The 20,258-nt window shown below is 34.1% G+C and overlaps 1 protein-coding gene and 1 long non-coding RNA gene across 2 annotated transcripts; one reads left to right on the forward strand and one right to left on the reverse strand.

Annotated features, from left to right (window-relative positions):
- The first annotated feature begins 6,702 nt into the window (after positions 1 to 6,702).
- On the forward strand, positions 6,703 to 8,510 carry LOC112741579 (stilbene synthase 1-like). Its single transcript, XM_025790596.2, has 2 exons — positions 6,703 to 6,975; positions 7,312 to 8,510. Exons 1-2 carry the CDS (start codon positions 6,798 to 6,800, stop codon positions 8,301 to 8,303), a joined length of 1,170 nt encoding a protein of 389 aa, XP_025646381.1. The 5' UTR covers positions 6,703 to 6,797; the 3' UTR covers positions 8,304 to 8,510.
- Positions 8,511 to 11,926: 3,416 nt separating this feature from the next.
- Positions 11,927 to 14,592, reverse strand: LOC140178818 (uncharacterized). The gene is made up of 4 exons (XR_011871750.1): positions 14,425 to 14,592; positions 14,280 to 14,329; positions 14,041 to 14,198; positions 11,927 to 12,140 (listed from the first exon to the last, which is right to left on the reverse strand). It is a non-coding gene; the product is annotated as an uncharacterized lncRNA (long non-coding RNA).
- Between the last annotated feature and the right edge of the window lie 5,666 nt (positions 14,593 to 20,258).

Consider the following 20,258-nt stretch of genomic DNA (forward strand, 5'->3'; position numbering starts at 1 on the left):
CAATTTTTTACGGTACATAGTTATTCAATTATTTTTTAATCACATCTAAGTAAATTACACATAATCACATTACTTTCATTCTAAATAAATTTAGTTTTTATAATTTTACTTTTAATGACTTTTACTCTTAAACATTAAAGAATTTTGATACATTAGAGACAAAAAATACAATTTATACTTTATTGTACATGTATCATTTTTTCTTTTTTTGCAAGTTTATGTACTATTTATTCTACAAATATTTCATGATGAGTAAAAATCTTTAAGAGTAAAATTATAAAAAAAAAATAAATTTATTTAGAATAAAATTAATGTGATTAAGTTTAATTTATTTAGATGTAGTTAAAAAATAATTGAATAACTATGTAGCATAAAAAATTGATATTATTGAAGGATAAAATTAAAATTTATTTTTATGTATCATTTTTGTCCCCAACATTTTCGTCCTATTTAAGTCTCTAATGTTTCAAAATCATCTCAATTTTGTCCTGCCGTCAATTCTGTTAACAGATCTCTAATGGCAGGACAACATTGAACCAATTTTGAAACGTTAGGGACTTAAATAGGACGATTTAAACATCAGGGACAATTTTGGGACTAACCCCAAATGTTGGGGATAAAAATGATACTTTACTTATCTAGAAAACAAGAATCAGGAATCATAATCATGAAAACTAAAAAATAATAACCAGCCATTCAAATCAACTTAAATCCACTAAAGAGGAATTAGGTTTCAGAAACTTTCAGCAATAACAAGTATCATAATCAATAGAAGAATTTCTAATGTCATTGTTTGACTGACTCAAACATAAACAAATTAGACTATTTGTTTATATATAAAGTGCACTTCTTCTGTTTTCTTATTTTTCTTTGGTCTAAAATGGAGAAATCTAACCCTTTTAATATGTTGGAGTGTTGAAAGTTGAAACAAATTTTAGCACGAAATAGTTTTATGCTTTGAGCTTTGACACTTGAATAACTAGTATCTAATTACATGAATTTTAAATAATTACTATCTACATTAACTAATCCATCTCTAGCAATTAAACAAGTACTAACTACAAAAGAAACCTGCACAGTGAGACAATTATTGGTGGCTAACAAGTACTAATAATTAACTTATTTTATTAAACAATGTAAGTCATACCAAGAAATGTGAAGGAAACATTCTGCTGGAATAATGCTATTTGATGAATTTGCCAAAATGTTTCGCAACTATTAAGCAACTAAATAATCTAAAAACTGAGTTGACTATAAACGGCACAAGAAAATTTTTATTGGAAGATTTTTTCGTCTAACGCAAATTATCGGCGGATTTTTTCGTTGGTTCTTTCAATGGATTGTCGAGTCTGAGTTGATGATTAATCCGACGGAACATCCACCAGTAGGCTTTTTATTTTTTTTTCTGGCATTGTTTAGCCACAACTAACAGTCAAATGAAATTAAAACACTTGTTAACAATAAAATATCATAGAAGCAGAGTATTGTACCCTAAACTAACAAAAATGCATAGAAACCTAACCCCTACAGATCCTGATAATCATCGGTAGCGGCAGCGTCGTGGTCCTTCTGCTGAGGCGGCGGAGTAGCTGCTGTCGTCGGTCCCCCACAAGTAGCGTTGCCGTTGGAACCAGCAGTGCCGCTGCCTCTAGCACGCATCTGCTGGCTGTACTCCTCCATCTGCTATCACAACCAATCGAGCTACTCTAACTTCTCCGTTAGGTCTGAGCTAGTGGCAATGCTTGCAAGAATCTCTCGATACCTCTGCTCAGACTACTCCGGTTGCTAGTGAAGCTCCTGTCTTAGCTTCTACACCTCCTCCCTCAGGTCGATAACTTTCTGGGGATCAGCAAGGCTGGTGGCAAAGGTAGGAAGCCGCCAACACAGAGGAGCAGAGGCCACTGGTGAAGAACGAGCCAATCCCGTAGCGGTGATTCTTGTAGGGTTCAGAGACGGTCTCGCACCAAATCCTGTTGTAATCCACGACTGAGGTATCGGAGATGGCTTCATCGACTCCACTAGGTAGCTGAGATTGCTGAGTCGCGGCCTCCAACCTCTGCTGATACTCCTCCTGCAGCACACACGTTAGTTATGATTAGGATAATAGTTAAATAATTGACTTTAAACCAAATAAAGCTGAAATTTAGGATTAATTTAAACTTATATAATGTCTCGCCGACCGCTCATCAACAAATCTCTCCTTGTTTGCCTTCAAAGTATGGGTATACTTGGAGGTATCCGCTAGTGTCACCTCACGATCCAACGACTTAGACTACAAATTAATATATCAACCAAATAATAAAATAAATGAACAAATTAAACAATGATAGACAAATATATATGAAGCAGGAAATCTTAATTCTAATTTCGAAAACATAATTTTAATTTTTTTATTTCATTAAAAATCTTATAAAAATTTTGACAGAGTCTCCCCGAAATTCGGATTTAGCCACCCTTGAAGGGTTCCGTCAAACCTAAATTAACATCATTATTTTCACAGTCAAGCATTTTCCTATTAATTTCAGCAACAGGAATCAACAAATAGTTAAATAATCCAACATTTTCCAGCAATCTCAGAGCCTATCTAACCTATTCTAACCACCTAAATCCAGAAAAACTTAAAATTAAACACTCTAAACTCTACTAACTACTTAAGTAACTTGATAATGAAAAAGGAAATTAAACACCCTAAACTCTACTAACTAATTCAAGTGACTACTATAACAAAAAACAATGCTAAAATTCTTACCAGTCTCGTCTTCGTCTTCATGAAGGTCGCCGACCCACTAGTATACCTCGACGACTGGGGCGAAGTCCTGTTGGTGATGTTCGTTAGACAGCGACGCTTGAAGCCCTTGTTATCTCTAAAATGAGCCTCCAGATCACGCTTGATGTTTGGACGGATCCACAAGGTTAGGTGGTCTTTTTCCTGACGAACATCGCTCATCATCTGCTGAAAACGTTTGGTTGTTCGGTGGTCATAGATCTTCCAGATCATGAGGTTATGCTCTATATCCCATATGAATTTCAATTGCACAAAGTGATTCACCAACTTTATTTAGTTGGAAAAAATACAGTTCAAATATAGTAAATTAATTCTAACCAAATTGGGTTCTTACTGCCCACTTCTGAAACCAGCGCTCTCTGGTCTTAGCCAGGATCTGCGTGTAGATCGGCCACGAATGGTCATACATGGACTTAATAACCTCAGATATCTTCTGTGTGCAAGCATTTGGGTTTGGTGCAAACCTGTCAGAGAACAGACCGCACATTAACAATCAAATAAGATAAACAAACTTAGCACAAACAAACTTAAGATAAACAAACTTAATATTAAAAAATTAAACTCATGACAGCATGCCATCGGGCCAAATCCTCAGCCGGATGACGGGCGATGGTGGAGGGAAATCCTACTCGGGGGCATTGGAGGTATCACCCACCGCAGGCTCTGTCGACATCGTCGCTGCATTTGCAGGGGGCGTAGCAGAAGGAGGCATCTAGTTCGGGTTTGGGACCATGATAAATTGCTAGTCCGATGGACCTGCCTGTGACGTCACATGGGTCGACGGGGTAGCTAGGATAGCGGGCGATGACTAGGCAACCCTAGGGGGTTTGGTGGAAGCCCGCCCTCTACTACGACCACGTGTTCCACTCGACCTACCCCTGCTGTCTATCGTCATGTCTGTACAGCGAATACATTAGTAACATATTAATAACATAACAAACACCAACCAATAATGACATAAGAAGAAACTCAAGAAATAACAAATAATTCAAAAAGTGGTTTAGTTTAGTAAATAAAAAAAGAAAATTACGTAGTGTTTTAGTTTCAAAATCATTAAATTAGACTTTCAGACCATTTTAACTTCATTCTATCTTATTTTCTTTTCAAAGTATTCTAACTTTCATAGCATTCTAACAAAGCATTCTAACTTTCAAAGCATTCTAACAATCCAAAAAATTATCCTATGCAAACTCAAAAAGGTACAAAATAACATGATGAAACATCACTAGCTATGCATACGGCAGAACGCTGTAATTAATCAGCATAAACCAGCACTTCCAGTAGCAATATGAATCAGCAAAATAATCCTAGGGAATTTGTTGGAAGCCCGCCCTCTACTTCAACCACGTGTCCCATTCGATCTAATTCAAATAATCCCAGCAACAACAATCGGCAATCTCAGATAATAATTCCAAAGACATTGAGTAGAGATCAGAACCTATCAATCTAACTAAATTATCCTAACCTCACCGCCTAAAATCAATTTACAACAAAAATTAATCTACCTAAACTATGTACTAAAAATCAACTAACTAAATGAAATTAAGATTAACTAAATAGAAATTAAATAGCATGAAAAACAGATTCAATGAAAACCCCTAACCACCTAAAATCAACTAAAACATAAATTAATCTAATTAAACTAATTGAAAGAGAGAAGAGAGAAAACCTGGAACAGAAATGGGTGGTTCGAGCAGCGGCGGTGGTGGCCTTTCCAATGACAGTAGGCCAACAACGGCGAGAACAGATAACAGTGAAGGGGCGTTTTGAGCAGCGGCTGCAGGGCAGGGTAGCAACGATGGTTCCAGCAACGACGGCACGGGGCTAGAGAGAGACTGCGAGGTTAGAGAGAGAGAGAGAGAGAGAGAGAGAGAGAGAGAGAGAGAGGGGGGGGGGAAGGTAAGAGAGTAAAGATAGAAACCAATTTCGAAATAAAGAGGAAGAGGGTTTACGGTTCGAATTTAGGGCACGATTACCGTCGAATTTACCATCGGATTAATCTAACGGTAGCGTGGTGCGGGTAACCAAAATGCAGCGTTTCACTAAACAAGGTTCAGCGTCGGATTTACTCGCCAATAAATACGATGGTAGCTAGTGCACCAAAATTTTTTTTCCCCTTCAATTTTTGTTGTCGACATTACCGTCGGAACATCAACTCCGATAATAATATTTTAGGGTGACGAATTTATTGTCAATTCCGATGGTAAATTTGACGAAAAACTCGCCGCTAATGCCTGACGCCAAATCCAACGGTAAATTTGACGGCTATCAGCATTTTTCTTGTAGTGACCTTAGGTGGTATCTTAGGATTGAATGAATATTCTATATGCAACTAGCTTAGTACCCACAAGGCAGAATCTTTCTTGCGTGTTGGAGGAGGCTGCGCATCTTGAACTACTTCAATTATTTGAGAAGACCAACTACCAGAGAAATCACCATATTCAAAAGGACAAGCTGGATAATAACAATGCAACAGCAACACCGTTTTGTGACTTTGTCCATACACAAATGTAGGATCATTAGGAGGCTCAACTGTAACACACTTATCCTTGACAACCTGGTTGAAGCGTGCGCTAATGTCTACAATTCGTTACCATTAGAAATCAACAATTTGATTAAAGCTTAATCCAGATACCAAAGAACAATGTGAAGAAACTTTCATTTACTAAGATCCGATCATGAATAAGAGTATAAGACTATATATAGTTGATAACTAAGGCTGAGCTAAAATGAGGACTTGATTGTTGAATCGGTCAAATTTTATTATTGGGGCAAATTTAAAATATTGAAAAACTTGTTATCTTTTAGTGTAAATTTTAATAAGTTATTTATAAATTTAATAAGTTATTTATAGATTAAATAAAAATTATTAGATTTTTTTATTAACCTAATCTAATGCTTTAAATTTTATAGTGCATTAAATAAGCTCAAAAAACATAGACTGATTTTAGACTGACCATCTATTTAAAATGAGTCTAACAATTTTGTGCGTATTAAATGTACTACTTTTTATGAACCATTAGATTTTATTAAATAAACATCATATCAAAGAATATTATAAAAAAATATTGATAGATTGTATAAATATAGAATATATTAATATATACATACATAAATATATTTTAATATAAAATATTTTAAAATGATAAATATAATATTTTTTAAAAATAAATAAATATAAAATATATAAATACATACAAAAGTTATATTATTGTTTAATATGTACAAGACTAATTAATTAGACGCGGGGATCGGAGTGACTCTCCATTGTCAGCATCCACCAAACTCCTCACACACCCAGTCAAATACATCGTCTTTGAATATCGAAATTTATATAAAAATAATAAGATTACTTAACTATAAATAAACATAATTAAGTACCACTAGTTAATAAGTAACACACAAACATTTTTAATTCGAGAGATTTAATTTCAACATGACATGGATATAATGGTAATAAAAAGCACGTGTGCCCAGCTACCTACTGCATGCACCTATTCGATGATATGCCCAAAACTAAGACATTTCTAACAAACCAAATCAAAGTCGATTGCCATAAATAAAAAAAAAAAGAAAAAAAAAAAGAAAAGCGAAACAACAAATAAATACAATATATTCTACCAAACACAAAATATATATACATACAGCACTATAAAGAATTAAAGAAATATACCACCAATCTGAGCTGCCATCCACAATATCAGGAATTAAATAATACTAAAACTACACAAATATGTAAAATAAATCAATGATATATAAACAATCAATCAAAGTCAAAGTAAAGCAATAAAACAACCAAGAAGTCAGAGAACATCGTTTGAGCACGCTTTTTCTATGTATGTTCCATTTCGTCCATTCAATGCCACATATGCCCCTACTCTCATGCATATAAATATCCCTCCTCCCCCTGCCTAAGTCTTCACCAAAATCCCAAAGAACATAGCTAATAAGCTTTCCTATCCCAAACAACATAGCCAAGCTTTGCTATTCCAAAAAACACAGCTAAGAGAAGATGGTGTCTGCAAGTGACATCCGCAAGGTTCAAAGAGCAGAAGGTCCTGCAACCGTCTTAGCGATTGGCACAGCAAATCCACCAAACTGTGTTGATCAGAGCACATACGCAGATTACTATTTTAGAGTAACCAATAGCGAGCACATGACCGACCTCAAGAAGAAATTTCAGCGCATTTGTACGTAGTTTTATAGTTTTGTTTTGTTTTAAATATTTATTAAAAAAAATTCGTCGTTTTAAATTTATATTAATTAATACGTAATAATTAACATATTATACGATATATCATATTCACTGCTTAATGTTAATAATAATAATAACTATTTAACGATAAAATTATTTTTATAATTATAAGTTTTTGGATAAACCATTAAAATAGCATCTAAAGATTCAAATCACTACAAAAATAGCTCAAAAAATTTACAAATGTGACAAAAATAATAAAAATGGTGATAAACAATTTTTATATTTGACAAATAACTTGATGGATGTGAATTACATATTATTATTTCAGGTGAGAGAACACAGATCAAGAACAGACATATATATCTAACGGAAGAAATACTGAAGGAGAATCCTAACATGTGCGCATACAAAGCACCGTCCTTGGATGCAAGGGAAGACATGATGATCAGGGAGGTACCAAGGGTTGGAAAAGAGGCTGCAACTAAGGCAATCAAGGAATGGGGTCAGCCAATGTCTAAGATCACACATTTGATCTTCTGCACCACCAGCGGTGTTGCGTTGCCTGGCGTTGATTACGAACTCATCGTACTCTTAGGGCTCGACCCAAGCGTCAAGAGGTACATGATGTACCACCAAGGCTGCTTCGCTGGCGGCACTGTCCTTCGTTTGGCTAAGGACTTGGCTGAAAACAACAAGGATGCTCGTGTGCTTATTGTTTGTTCTGAAAATACTTCAGTCACTTTTCGTGGTCCTAGTGAGACAGACATGGATAGTCTTGTAGGGCAAGCATTGTTTGCCGATGGAGCTGCTGCGATTATCATTGGTTCTGATCCTGTTCCAGAGGTTGAGAATCCTCTCTTTGAGATTGTTTCAACTGATCAACAACTTGTCCCTAACAGCCATGGAGCCATCGGTGGTCTCCTTCGTGAAGTTGGACTTACATTCTATCTTAACAAGAGTGTTCCGGATATTATTTCACAAAACATCAATGATGCACTCAGTAAAGCTTTTGATCCATTAGGTATATCTGATTATAACTCAATATTTTGGATTGCACACCCTGGTGGACGTGCAATTTTGGACCAAGTTGAAGAGAAGGTGAACTTGAAGCCAGAGAAGATGAAAGCCACCAGAGATGTGCTTAGTAATTATGGTAACATGTCAAGTGCGTGTGTGTTCTTCATTATGGATTTGATGAGAAAGAAGTCACTTGAATCAGGACTTAAAACTACCGGAGAAGGACTTGATTGGGGTGTACTTTTTGGGTTTGGTCCTGGTCTCACTATTGAAACTGTTGTTCTCCGCAGCGTAGCCATATGATGCAATTTATTATATCTCTCTGCATATATGTGATTGTGTTACTTTTTAATAATTATCTTTTGCTTAAGAATAAGGTTTTGATTGTATTGTTAGCTGAGTGAAAACTTAGACAAAAATGTCTAACGTAATTCTTTATGTGAAGATTTAATATCAACGTTTGTAACTATTAGTTAACAAATATATCAAATTTTTTTCAATTGAGTAACATGACACATACCAATATTTGGTTTGTAATTTCATTTAAAAACAACTAACTATAAACGCCTTCGCATGAGGTTTCATTGAAGACAAAGTCAAAAAGTATTTGGTATGATAGTACAAGGCTTGATGTATTATGTATTGTAATCTTTATATTATCGTGTGTTTGAAGTATCTCATATATTAAATATATAATAATGTTACTTTTATTGTCTAATTTTTAATATGTTGTTACCCAAGTTTGAATATAATAAAATTAATTTTATAGAAAAAGAATACTCATCATATCATCTTGTGTTGCAGTAGTAAATACGGAATGAAATTCAATTTCTTAGTATTGTGTATTGTTTCAGAGATCTAGTCAAAGCTCGAGTTACAGACATTAAAGTAGCATATACGGTAGCTAAAATAATACATTGAAAAAATAACGGAAGTTTTTGAAACCGCCGGTATTCTCTTTCTCGCCTTCATCATTGTTTAAAAAATAAAAAAATAAAAAATAATCTAATATAAATTAATAGAATTTAATACAATGCAACACAATTCAACATAAGAACATAACATAATTAAAATCTAACACAAATCCATGATTAATAGGAACAAAAATGATCTAACTGAGATATGAGAGAGTGACAATAGAAAGAAGAGAAATATATATATATATATATATATATATATATATATATATATATATATATATGTGGATAATTAGGTAACTTTATATTCGCAAAAATTCACCTAATTATATGTATGTATGTATGTATGTATATATATATATGGATAATTAGGTAACTTTATATTCGCAAGAATTTAACGAATTTTTGTCCGGTGGATACTTAAGTCTATCTTCATAGATATTTTGTAAATTCATATTTAATTTCCTATCTTAAATAATACTTTCGGTTACTTATTTTGACAGGTTTTTTGCCATTCCTAGTGAAGAATACTATTGTTTAAAGAGACATTGACGTTCTCTTGTGTTACGATATATATATTTAAATGATATTTTCTTTCCATCTATTTATAAAATTTACATTATTCCTTTCTCATGTAAGATTAAAATAACATATACTTTAATTTAATATATTTGACAATTATATCCATCAATAATTATTATATATATATATATATATATGAATTAATGATAATTATTTAATTTATTTAAATAATAATAATAATAATAATAATAATAATAAAATAATAATATAAAATATATATTTATTATTATTGTAAATTTTATCATCACATAATATAAAATATTTTAACTTATTAAAAATATTAAAAATCTTTATATATTTCATAATGAATGATAAAATATTAAAATAAAAAATTATTACATTAATAATAAATAAAATTTACTTCATTAATGATCATGAAATATATAAAATTTTTAAATTAGATATTTTTATAAGAAGTTAAAATAGTTCATATTATCTGATAAAATATCAAAAATAAATAAAATTTATTTTAATAATTTGATACATTTTTTTAGATATTCGTAACTTAGGTAGATATTATTTAATAGTTATTAGTTTATATTTTTAAGTGTTTGAATGGTCAATTTAATTTTACATATTTTTATTTTATTTGTTTAGTTTGAAGATTGGATTTTATATAAGTGGCTTATGATTTTTTATCTTTAACCTAAACCTAATATGAGGTGTATAGGTACCTCTTAAATTATTGTAACCATGAGAAAAAAAACACTTGACAATATCGTGAGAAAACTTTGGTAAGGATAAGGGAGGTTGAGTGAATATCTATCCCTTTTATTCCATCTGAAATTGAATAGAATGTAGAATAAACTTTTTCTATTCAATTTCAATTTATCTCAATTCATGGTGTGGACAAGTGAGGTCAAGTAATTTTCTTTTTTGTTACATCAAAAAATTATATAAAAGGTAGCGTGATTCTCTTTCATTCAATTTTATCTATCTTTTTTTAATTTCAATTTATCTTTTTCATTTAATTTCAATTCTTATCTTTTTGTTTATCTATCTATTTATTTAATTTAGCATAATAAAACATAAAATTTCAAATTAAATATATTTGTAACAAGTTAAAATATAAAAGATAAATAAAATTTATTATAATAATAAATATATATTCTATATTATTATTTGAGTCAACTAAATAATTTTCATTAATTTATAGATAATTATAATAATTATTATTGATGGATATTTTAGTCAAATAATAAACTACAATATATGTTATTTTAATCTTTAGAAAAAAAAATATATTTTATAAATAAAAAGTAAAAAATATTAGTTAGACATCTTGTAAAAATAATATTATTTTCAAGTTACATATGTTTTTCTTCAAGCTACTAACGTGACAAAGTTGTTGGTACTGTTTGGGGAGACACAGACGCACGAGCAAAGTCCATGACGAGAAGCTTCTAGAATATCTAGTAATGGAACAGGTCGCAATGTTGACGGAGGGAGAAGTGGCAGCAGGAGGTTTCGATGCTGACAGCGAAGAAAGAGTTAGATGTGGAAGGAGGGAGGTTGTAACACCCTACTACACAGAGTTTTACGCTTAAGTCGTAGAACAGAGGTAGTGTGGTGTTACGGACCTCTAAACAGTAAAATATATACATAATAGTGGAAAAGATAATATACAAGGAGCGTTGAAAAACGGGTAAAACAAAATCGCAAAATAAAAAGCGCAACGCTCAAGGAATGGGATTACTTGTGTGCTAAAAAACCTAATAGGGAATGATAAAGATATACAAGAGAGTGAAGGAAAGTCAAGAAAACAGCATAACTAGCTCCTGACTCAGCCTGTGTAAGGTCCCACATCGGTTGGGGAGGGGAACGAAGCATGCCTTATAAGGGTATGGATACCTCTCCCTAGCATGACGCGTTTTGACGAGTGAGTGTGGGGGGTTTCAGCTATCATCCCTATCGTCAAAGGCAAAACTGTGAGGCCTTGTGTGCCAAAGCGGACAATATCGTACTAGCGGGTAGTCTGGGTTGTTACAGATGGTATCAGAGCCGGAGCCCAGATCGATGTGCCAGCGAGGGCGCTGGGCTCCCTTAGGGGGTGGATTGTAAGGTCCCACATTGGTTGGGGAGGGGAACGAAGTATGCCTTATAAGGGTGTGGATACCTCTCCCTAGCATGACGCGTTTTGTCGAGTGAATGTGGGGGGCTTCGGCTATCATCCCTATTGTCAAAGGCAAAACCGTGAGGCCTTGTGTGCCAAAGCGGACAATATCGTGCTAGCGGGTGGTCTGGGCTGTTACAGATAAGGTCCCACATCGGTTGGGGAGGAGAACGAAGCATGCCTTATAAGGGTGTGGATACCTCTCCCTAGCATAACGCGTTTTGACGAGTGAGTGTGGGGGGCTTCGGCTATCATCCCTATCGTCAAAGGAGAAACCGTGAGGCCTTGTGTGCCAAAGCGGACAATATCGTGCTAGCTCAAAATAAGGTCCTAGCTCAAAGTACTTAAAACTCAAAATAAGGTCCTAGCTCTCCCTTAACCTCTAGGAGGAAGAAAATAAATAAGTTTCTTGGAGAGCAAGCTAAGTACATAGGTACATATATATATACAATCATAAAGCCCAAAATAACCCAAGGACTACTCTGCTTCAAGATCCAGACGCCTAGCGAGGAGCCTCTCGACCTGCATCTGAAAACAACAATACAGTATGGGATGAGAACCGAAGATTCTCAGCATGGTAAAGGTGCCACGCGTATAATAAATAAGGTCCTGGGAATGCCAGAAGAAATCCTAGAACTTCGTCGTACAATTGTAAAACTTAATTACTAATAGAAGCCATAATAGGGGTAGGTAATCTAAACCTGCCTAAACTTACTCAATTCTAAACCTAACATAACACCAAGCCATTTCACCCTTTCCTCCATCCCTCCGTCTTCCATAATTCAGCAGAAACAAGCAACCAAACAAGTTCATGCACAAGTAATAAGCAGATAGTGCAAGTAGCAAGTATACAGGTAGCAGGAGGTATATATTCAATTAGGCAAACCCAAGAAATGCATAGCAATCAAAACACACAAATGCACATGATGTATGCCTGTCCTATGGCTGATGAGGCTCATCTGTCGGTTATCCAGCTAACCCAACAAGTCCAAAAACCTTAGACTGTCTCCCGTCGCGCATGCTCATGAGTCTATGCATAGATTTCACATTCATTCATCATTCAAATCACTCAATGGGGGCTATCCATACCCAGGAATTTATACGTGCCCGGTCACCCTTACGACGTAGGGTCAACAGAATATCGAGTTTCAACCTGAAACACGTGGTGGCAAGTCACGGTTCTTACCCAGGAAAACTTGTATCTCAGATATCATCATTCATAAGCCATTTCATTTCCATAATCTTTATATAATCATTTATCAAAATCATAGCATCAGATCTTCATTTCCCATTTACATCTCTTCTTTATAACTCATCATATTTACCTCTTTCTTCATCCCCAAGTTACCTTATTGTCCTAGCTTCAACTAGCTAATGGACTCAATGCTATATCTTAAGTCTAAAGGGAAGAAAATGGAGGTTTAGAAGTGAAAATCTAGTTTAAAATGCCAAAAATCCAGTTTTGCAGCAAACGTGGAAGTGAGAAAAAGTAGTACGCGCGCGCATTTTCTTCCATGCGTATGCCAGGTCATGCAGGTTGGCTCATCACGCGTACGCATGGCTACTCGCGTATGCGTAGTTGAAAATGTCACGCCACGCGTACGCGTGGGTCATGCGTACGCGTGGACGTACGTTCTTCAAAAAAATAACAGATTGCTTGAAAGCTGCAGAACCAAAATCAGCTACCTGCATAAACAATTTTCATACCAAACTTCCATCATCCATAACTTTCTCTACAAAATTCGGATTTCCGTAAACCTTATATCAATCTCAAGCTTATCAAATATTCTTTGATTTAAAACCAACCTCATTTGTATCCAAAATTTGAGGAGCAAGTTATGGACTTCCAAAGTTCACCAAAAACCATTTTTACCAAATTACACTAAACTTCATTTTCTTCCAAAAACCACATTTTTCCTTTCAAAGCTCATTCCTATTTAACCCAATATACCATAACCATCAATACAATTTACTCTTCACCATCACACAACCATTCTTGCAATCTTAATTGAAGCATATCATATTTCCCCAATTTACACATTTTAATCACAACTAACATCTTATTCTAATTCCATTTATTATCATCTTCTTAAAATTCTTTAAACATTAGCACAACATTATTCATCATAGCAAAACCAACAATTCCAAATAAATACCATTCAATTAAACACCATCATGTATCTCATCCATACCATTACTTTGCCATGACCACAAGCCCTTCATTCATCACTATCACATTAGCATATATACACACATACACTTAACCCCCACTATCAATTACTCAACACAAGCACCACATCAATTTATCAATCAATCATTATAAACACTAATCACTTAACATATTTAGCTACTTCAACTTATCTTATAGTGCGCTAGCCTAAGTTTTCACAAAACCTTATATGTTAAACTTGCGAAACTTAAACCATACCTTGGCCGATCACTTTATTTAATCCAAGGCAGCCTCACAAGCTACAAAACAGCCCCTCAAGCTCAAAGAACCCAGCCACAATCTTAGCTTTAATCACCACCAAGCCTCTAAATGCTCACTTTTCAATTCCAATACATGTATATAAGCTTAATTCACACCTAATACACATATGTATTCCAAATTCAGCTTCTATATAGTAAAATAAAAATTAACTAGGGTTTAGGTTATTTTTACCGTACCCACACGCATAACAACTCAAACCCAATAAGCTCCGCAAGCTAATTCGAATCTAGAATACCAAAATTGAACAATTTTCAACATAATTGTTCATGAATTTTCGAAATTGGGGGAAGCTGACTGAGAAGGAAATAGTGAGTTACCTACCGAATTGTTCTATGGGTTTCGTAGAGCTCGTCGTGGTGAACACGTAGTCGCAAACGGTTCGTCAATCGGAGCTCCGAATCAAAAGTTATTGAGAAATCAAATTTTGGGTGAGGGCTTGGAAGCTTCAACGTTCTCCCTCTCTTTGCTGGGCTTTCCAGCGTTTTTGATGATGAATGGGGAAGAAAATGATTCTGTCCCCTTTTAATTATGGGTCCGGTTGGACCCACGGGCCCGATTTGGGCCCGGTTCAACCGGTTCGGTCTTTCCAGTCTAATTTTGGGCCGAATTTTTCGAAATTGGTATCAAAATTCTCGTTTTGAAGAGCTCTACCCCCATTTTGATATTAGTTTTGTATTTTTAATTTTTCTAATTAAAATTCAATTTATTGACTAATTATTCGCTAATTTCACGGGGTTTACAGAGGTGAGTTTTAGGAAGGGGAAGGGAAGAGAGCAGATTTGGGTGAAGAAAAAAGTAGGAGGGGATAAGAATAGAGAAGAAAAAAAGGTAAAGGTGGAAAGGGGAAGGCATCACCGGCAGAGGATTACCATCGTTGCAAAATAGCCAAGATCGAGAGAAAAAAACGTAGAGAGAAAGGGGGCAAAGAGGAGAGAGAAGAATATAAGAGAGGGAGAACGAAAGAAGAGGCGACAGCGTAGAAAAGTCACCATTGCCAGTGTTACCATCGTCGTTGCATGTGGAGAAGAAAGAAGAAGGATCGAGACAATGAGGGTGAGGGTAAGTGTGAATAGAGAAGAGGAAAAATAATTGAGAAATGAGAAAGGAAGAGATAAAGAACAAGGAGTTAACAATGGTGGTAACATAGATAAAGAAGAAAGAGGTTGAAGATAATAAGATAGGGATAATTTGGATATTGTAATTAATTTTTTAATGAGAATAATAAAAAATTAATAATTGGTTATTTTTGTCAAACATAACTTATTTTTTATGGGTACAATTTTAGTTTTACTCTTTTATGGTTATTTTTGTCAACATTCGAATCTTTCGTAGCTAGATATGATTATTTACTCTTAATATGTTTATTAGTTAATTTTACAAGCAGAATAATTTTATGGTTGATTTTTTTAAATATTGACCATGTTTTGGTATAACACTTAGTTATTGAATTTTATGGTATTTTTCAAAATTTTGGAGACAGAACACTTCGCGATGGGCAAATTGCTGTAGCAGAATTTTTTTAAAAAATTTATCTACGGCAATACACAAGAGCGTATTGTATTTTTAAAATTCTAAAAATACAATATATGCGGAGTTATTGTCAATACACAGGGGTGTATTGTATTTTTCCAATTTGAAAAATATAACTGGAGTATTATAGAAGAAAGAACGAATTTGTTAGGTTGAGTGCGAGTGTGAGAGTGTAAGAATATAAAAATGGAGAAAGGTATTAGTTTGAAAAATATTATCATGGTAAGATTTTCCTCAAACATTTGAGGGTGTGAGTTTTCTATGTAAAAATTCATGTGATGTTGTTATTTCTTTTTTAATAACATATGAGAAATTTAAGAGTATATTTTATCAATGTGTTGATAATAAAGTATTAAAGAAAGTTACAAATATTTTTATAGATAGCCTGTGTTAGTATTCGGTGGTTTCGTTCAGTTTCAAATAATGTATGCAACTAACGAAGTAAGTATGCAAGAGATGTTTTCAATCTACTAGCAAACACAAACATAAGTGTCAATTATCAAGTTATATGTTGAATTTGAAGAATTAGTTATTGAGGTTAATTTACTGAAGTCTAACATTGATTGGACAATTTATAACACTGAGAGAAAAGAGGAATTTGAGGGCACTTATCATATTGCTGGTCCAACTGAAGATGTGGATGAAGATGATATAATAGTTGAGGGAACTTATCATATGGCACAGTTACACTCCATATTAAGCAATGCTGCAAGATGTCATTTGAAACTATAATATTCTCCATACAATCATGACTATGAGGGCTCCACACACTACAAAAAATCTGGTTAAAATGGCAGGTTTTTTAGCTATTTACGGCGATTTGAACCGCCATTATTACCAAGAATAACAGTTTTAAAAAGCGACATGATTCTGGGCGCCATTCTGGTTATTACGGCAGTTTTTGGATAGTTTAAAACGGCGGTTCAAACAGTCATTATTTCCAAATAAAATGGCGTTTTCTGGTTGGTTAAAATGGTGGTTCAAACTGTCATTATTTCCAAGGTGAAAACGGCATTTTTGGTTGGTTAAAATGACGTTTATGAACCGCCATTTTTACCCTGATAGAGTGACATTTTAGTTGGTTAAAAAGGCATTTAAAACTGCCATTTTTACTGGGTTAAAATGACATTTTTTATTGGTTAAAACGGCATTTTTGAACGGTGGCGAAGATGAACGGCGGTGGAGATGAATGGTGGCGATAAAACCTCAAATTGAAGCCAGAAAAGCAGATCTAGATCCTCCACCAATGGCAAAAACAACGATAATGTTGCTTACGACAACTTGGAGCTAAGAGGTGGTGAGAAGATGAACGGTAGTAGGAAACTAGGGTTAGGTTCGTCACATTCACACATTACACTCATTCTGTCATTCGCAACATTACTCATTCTCATCCTCTCTGTGCACAACAACATCACCTCTAAGTTTTAGATTTTTGTTTTTTTTTAAAGAAAAGGAAGACTAAAGATAATGGCGGTTTCAAACCACCGCATTCTCTAAAAACCGCCGCCAATCACCTGAATAATATGGCAGACTCTTACTCCCGTCAAAATTAACAAAAATTATGGCGGTTACATAAAACCGCCATAATATAAGCGTCATTTTAACGAACATTTTTTGTAGTGACACAAACTGCAAAAATATAACAAAACGAATATATAAATATAAATACAAAATAATACACAATAATAATATAAACACTATTAAATAAATAAAAAAACTTATCCCATTTGTAAGAATATCATCTAGTAATTGCCTAATATGAGAAATGGTCCACTTTTTGTATCCCTGAAATTGCGATCGCTAATGAATCCAGCTAAAATAAAATAAAACTCTATTATTCTTAATTGATATATTTAAACAATACATATTAAATAATATATCAACATATTATATTAAGTAATTATTTCTACATACAAGTGGAAAGCTTTGCTGCGATTGCACCAGTGTTAGGAACGGTAATCATTTCCAAACCCATATACAGCGCCAAAGTGTTATTCATATCTTTGTAATCATAATGTGATGTCCGAGATAATGATTTATACAAATGTGCTAAACAAGCATATCCCCAACTAAAATCCCCTAATTTATTTCAAAAAAATTTCAGAGCAAAGGCAAGAATTTTCAGTGAATTAACAATTTTGACTTGTCACAAAATAAATTTGTCCCAAACAATAATATATAAATTTTTACGTATATTTGTCTGCCGAGTGCAGTATCAACTATATGTGTCGTTTTAGGGTGCAGAGTTATGCAAGCTTGACATCACTTCTTTTATGATCAGCTGCAGTAAGTACAATGCTAAATTGTATCATAAATTTATTTTCGAGACCAGTAATGCTGCTATTTGTAAAACTAACACCAGCATATCATCTGTTGGGAGTCCAAATATCATTGTAACATCTTTTAAAATAATTGTGCATTCACCTTGTGGAAGATGAAATGTATGAATGTTTAGACGCCACCGTTCAATCAAGGCATTTATAAATGAGTTGTGTAAAATAAATTTTTCAATTTGATATACGTGATAGAATCTACTATCCTATAACTCGATTTTAACCCGAAGGAATCACACACATCTTGTTAGAAATATCTTCATTCCAAATTTCTTAAACTTTAAAACAAATAATAATAATAATAATAATAATAATAATAATAATAATAATAATAATAATAATAATAATAATAATAATTACATATGGTGGATGCTTAAGATATTTAATAATATAATTTTTGTAAGACCTAGATTTTGAAAATTAAACTATTTATGATTTATTTTATTTATTCGAGAATATTTTTCAGAGATTTTTATATTAATTGAGTACTACTTTCTTATTATTGATTTAAAATTTTAGTGTTTGAAAAATAATGAGAGTTTTATCTGCTTTAATTTGAATAATTAGATTTTGAATTTTATTTTATGATTTAAAGAAAATTAATTTAATTATCTCTAGTTATTGAATTAGATTATTAATTTGAAAATAAATTTGAAGTTGATAATTAAATAGAACTTTTATAAATATTCTTATTGAATTAAGATTGATTTTTAATTACTCTATTACCCCTTAATTTTATTAAAATTACCTAAACTATCCAAAAATTCCCAAATTGAACCCACTAACCCTAACCTAATCTAGCCACCGCCATTCACCACCACACTTACGCTTTTTACCTTGTCTCAACAGCCACCAACCCCCCCCCCCCAACATTCTCCTTTTCTCCTTCACTTAGCACACACAAAATGGCGAGAGAGCGCGCGAAGCAGAGGGGAAGATGAGTGCGCCGAAAAAGAAGGGCGTCGCCGCTGCTCCTGTGCCGTCACCGCCATTGCTGCGGCATCGCTGTCGTGTTGCGGGCAGAGAGAAAGAGAGGAGATCCGAGAGGAAGGAAGAGAAGCCGCGCCGCACACGCATTGCCGACGCTCCGTTGCCGCCAACTGTCGCCATCATCGTGCCCTAGACGGAGAGAAGAGAACGCTGTTTGTCATCGTATCAACTACTACGCCATTTTGCCGTCGGGACCGCCACCATGGTCGCCGTCGAAGACCCGCCGCCGTTCAGCCTTGTTCTGCTCTCATCTGGTCTGCCGTAGGGGGAAGCTCGCGGAAAGAAGAAGAAGCGCGAAGAAAAGGAATCTTGGGGCTGCTTCTGTTGTCGTCCGTGGGGTTGGGGGAAACCACCGCCGCCGTGTTGTCATCGCTGTGCCTGTACTGTGGCCGCCGTCGCTGTTGGGTTGGCTGGAAGGAAAGAATGACTGTGGTGGACGCTGGTGATGTTGCATTTGTGTGCTTTGTTTGGGTGTGTTTAAGTGTTTTAGTTTGCTTATTTGATGAATTCTGTTTAACTAGTAACTGTTCTGTATATGTGTTTGCCTTGAATTTGATTGTGTTTGTGATTGATTATGTTGAGATTGAGTTTCGATGGTGAATTATTTTGATTTGGGCCAGAGGTCAAGATTTGGTTATGTTTGGGCCGGAGACCATGATTGACTGGATTAGAGATAAGTTTTGATTAAAATGTTATTTTACATGGAATTTTTCTAAGAGAAATACGAATTTTAGATTTGAATAACAAATTGATAAATCACTATGTTTTGAAAATAGTTTTTATTTATAATATCTTCTTACGACAATTCTCAAAACCCTCTACTGAGAACCCTTTCGAGGATGATGTTCTCACCTCCTACAGACTTCTCCTTTCAGGGAACGAACAAAAAAGCTCATGAAGAATTTTTTTAGTTTAGCTTATGCGACATGGATGTATTAGTTCAATTATTTTTTATTCTTCCCTTGCCATTAATATTATAATTTTTGTAAGAGGGATAAGAGTTGTATGATTTGCATGTATTTAATATGTATTAAGTTACTTGAGTAAGAAGTTTTGTTTATGTATATGCTTGTTTGTTTTATTGTAAAAGTATTTTTACTGGTTTTTCAAATAAAATAGCGACATGATTTCGAGTCAAAAGCTCATATTTTATTATTAAGTACATGAAGTCGTCGTAATACCTCTTGCTATCAGAGTGGCGCAACCAGAAATGCGACATTCTGATAGTGAGGGTGTTACAATTTTTAAGACGCGTAATATTACAAATTATGCATCTTCTTCTTTTATTCTTCCTTAAAAAAA

The sequence above is a fragment of the Arachis hypogaea genome, chromosome 14 (assembly GCF_003086295.3).
Source record: "Arachis hypogaea cultivar Tifrunner chromosome 14, arahy.Tifrunner.gnm2.J5K5, whole genome shotgun sequence".
Taxonomy (NCBI): Eukaryota; Viridiplantae; Streptophyta; class Magnoliopsida; order Fabales; family Fabaceae; genus Arachis; species Arachis hypogaea.

Bases quoted from the DNA above. Each gene is read 5' to 3' on its own strand.
- LOC112741579 (XM_025790596.2), top strand. From the start codon at position 6,798: ATGGTGTCTGCAAGTGACATCCGCAAGGTTCAAAGAGCAGAAGGTCCT. The intron at 6,976-7,311 runs GTACGTAGTTTT...TTATTATTTCAG, and splicing joins GAAGAAATTTCAGCGCATTT to GTGAGAGAACACAGATCAAG.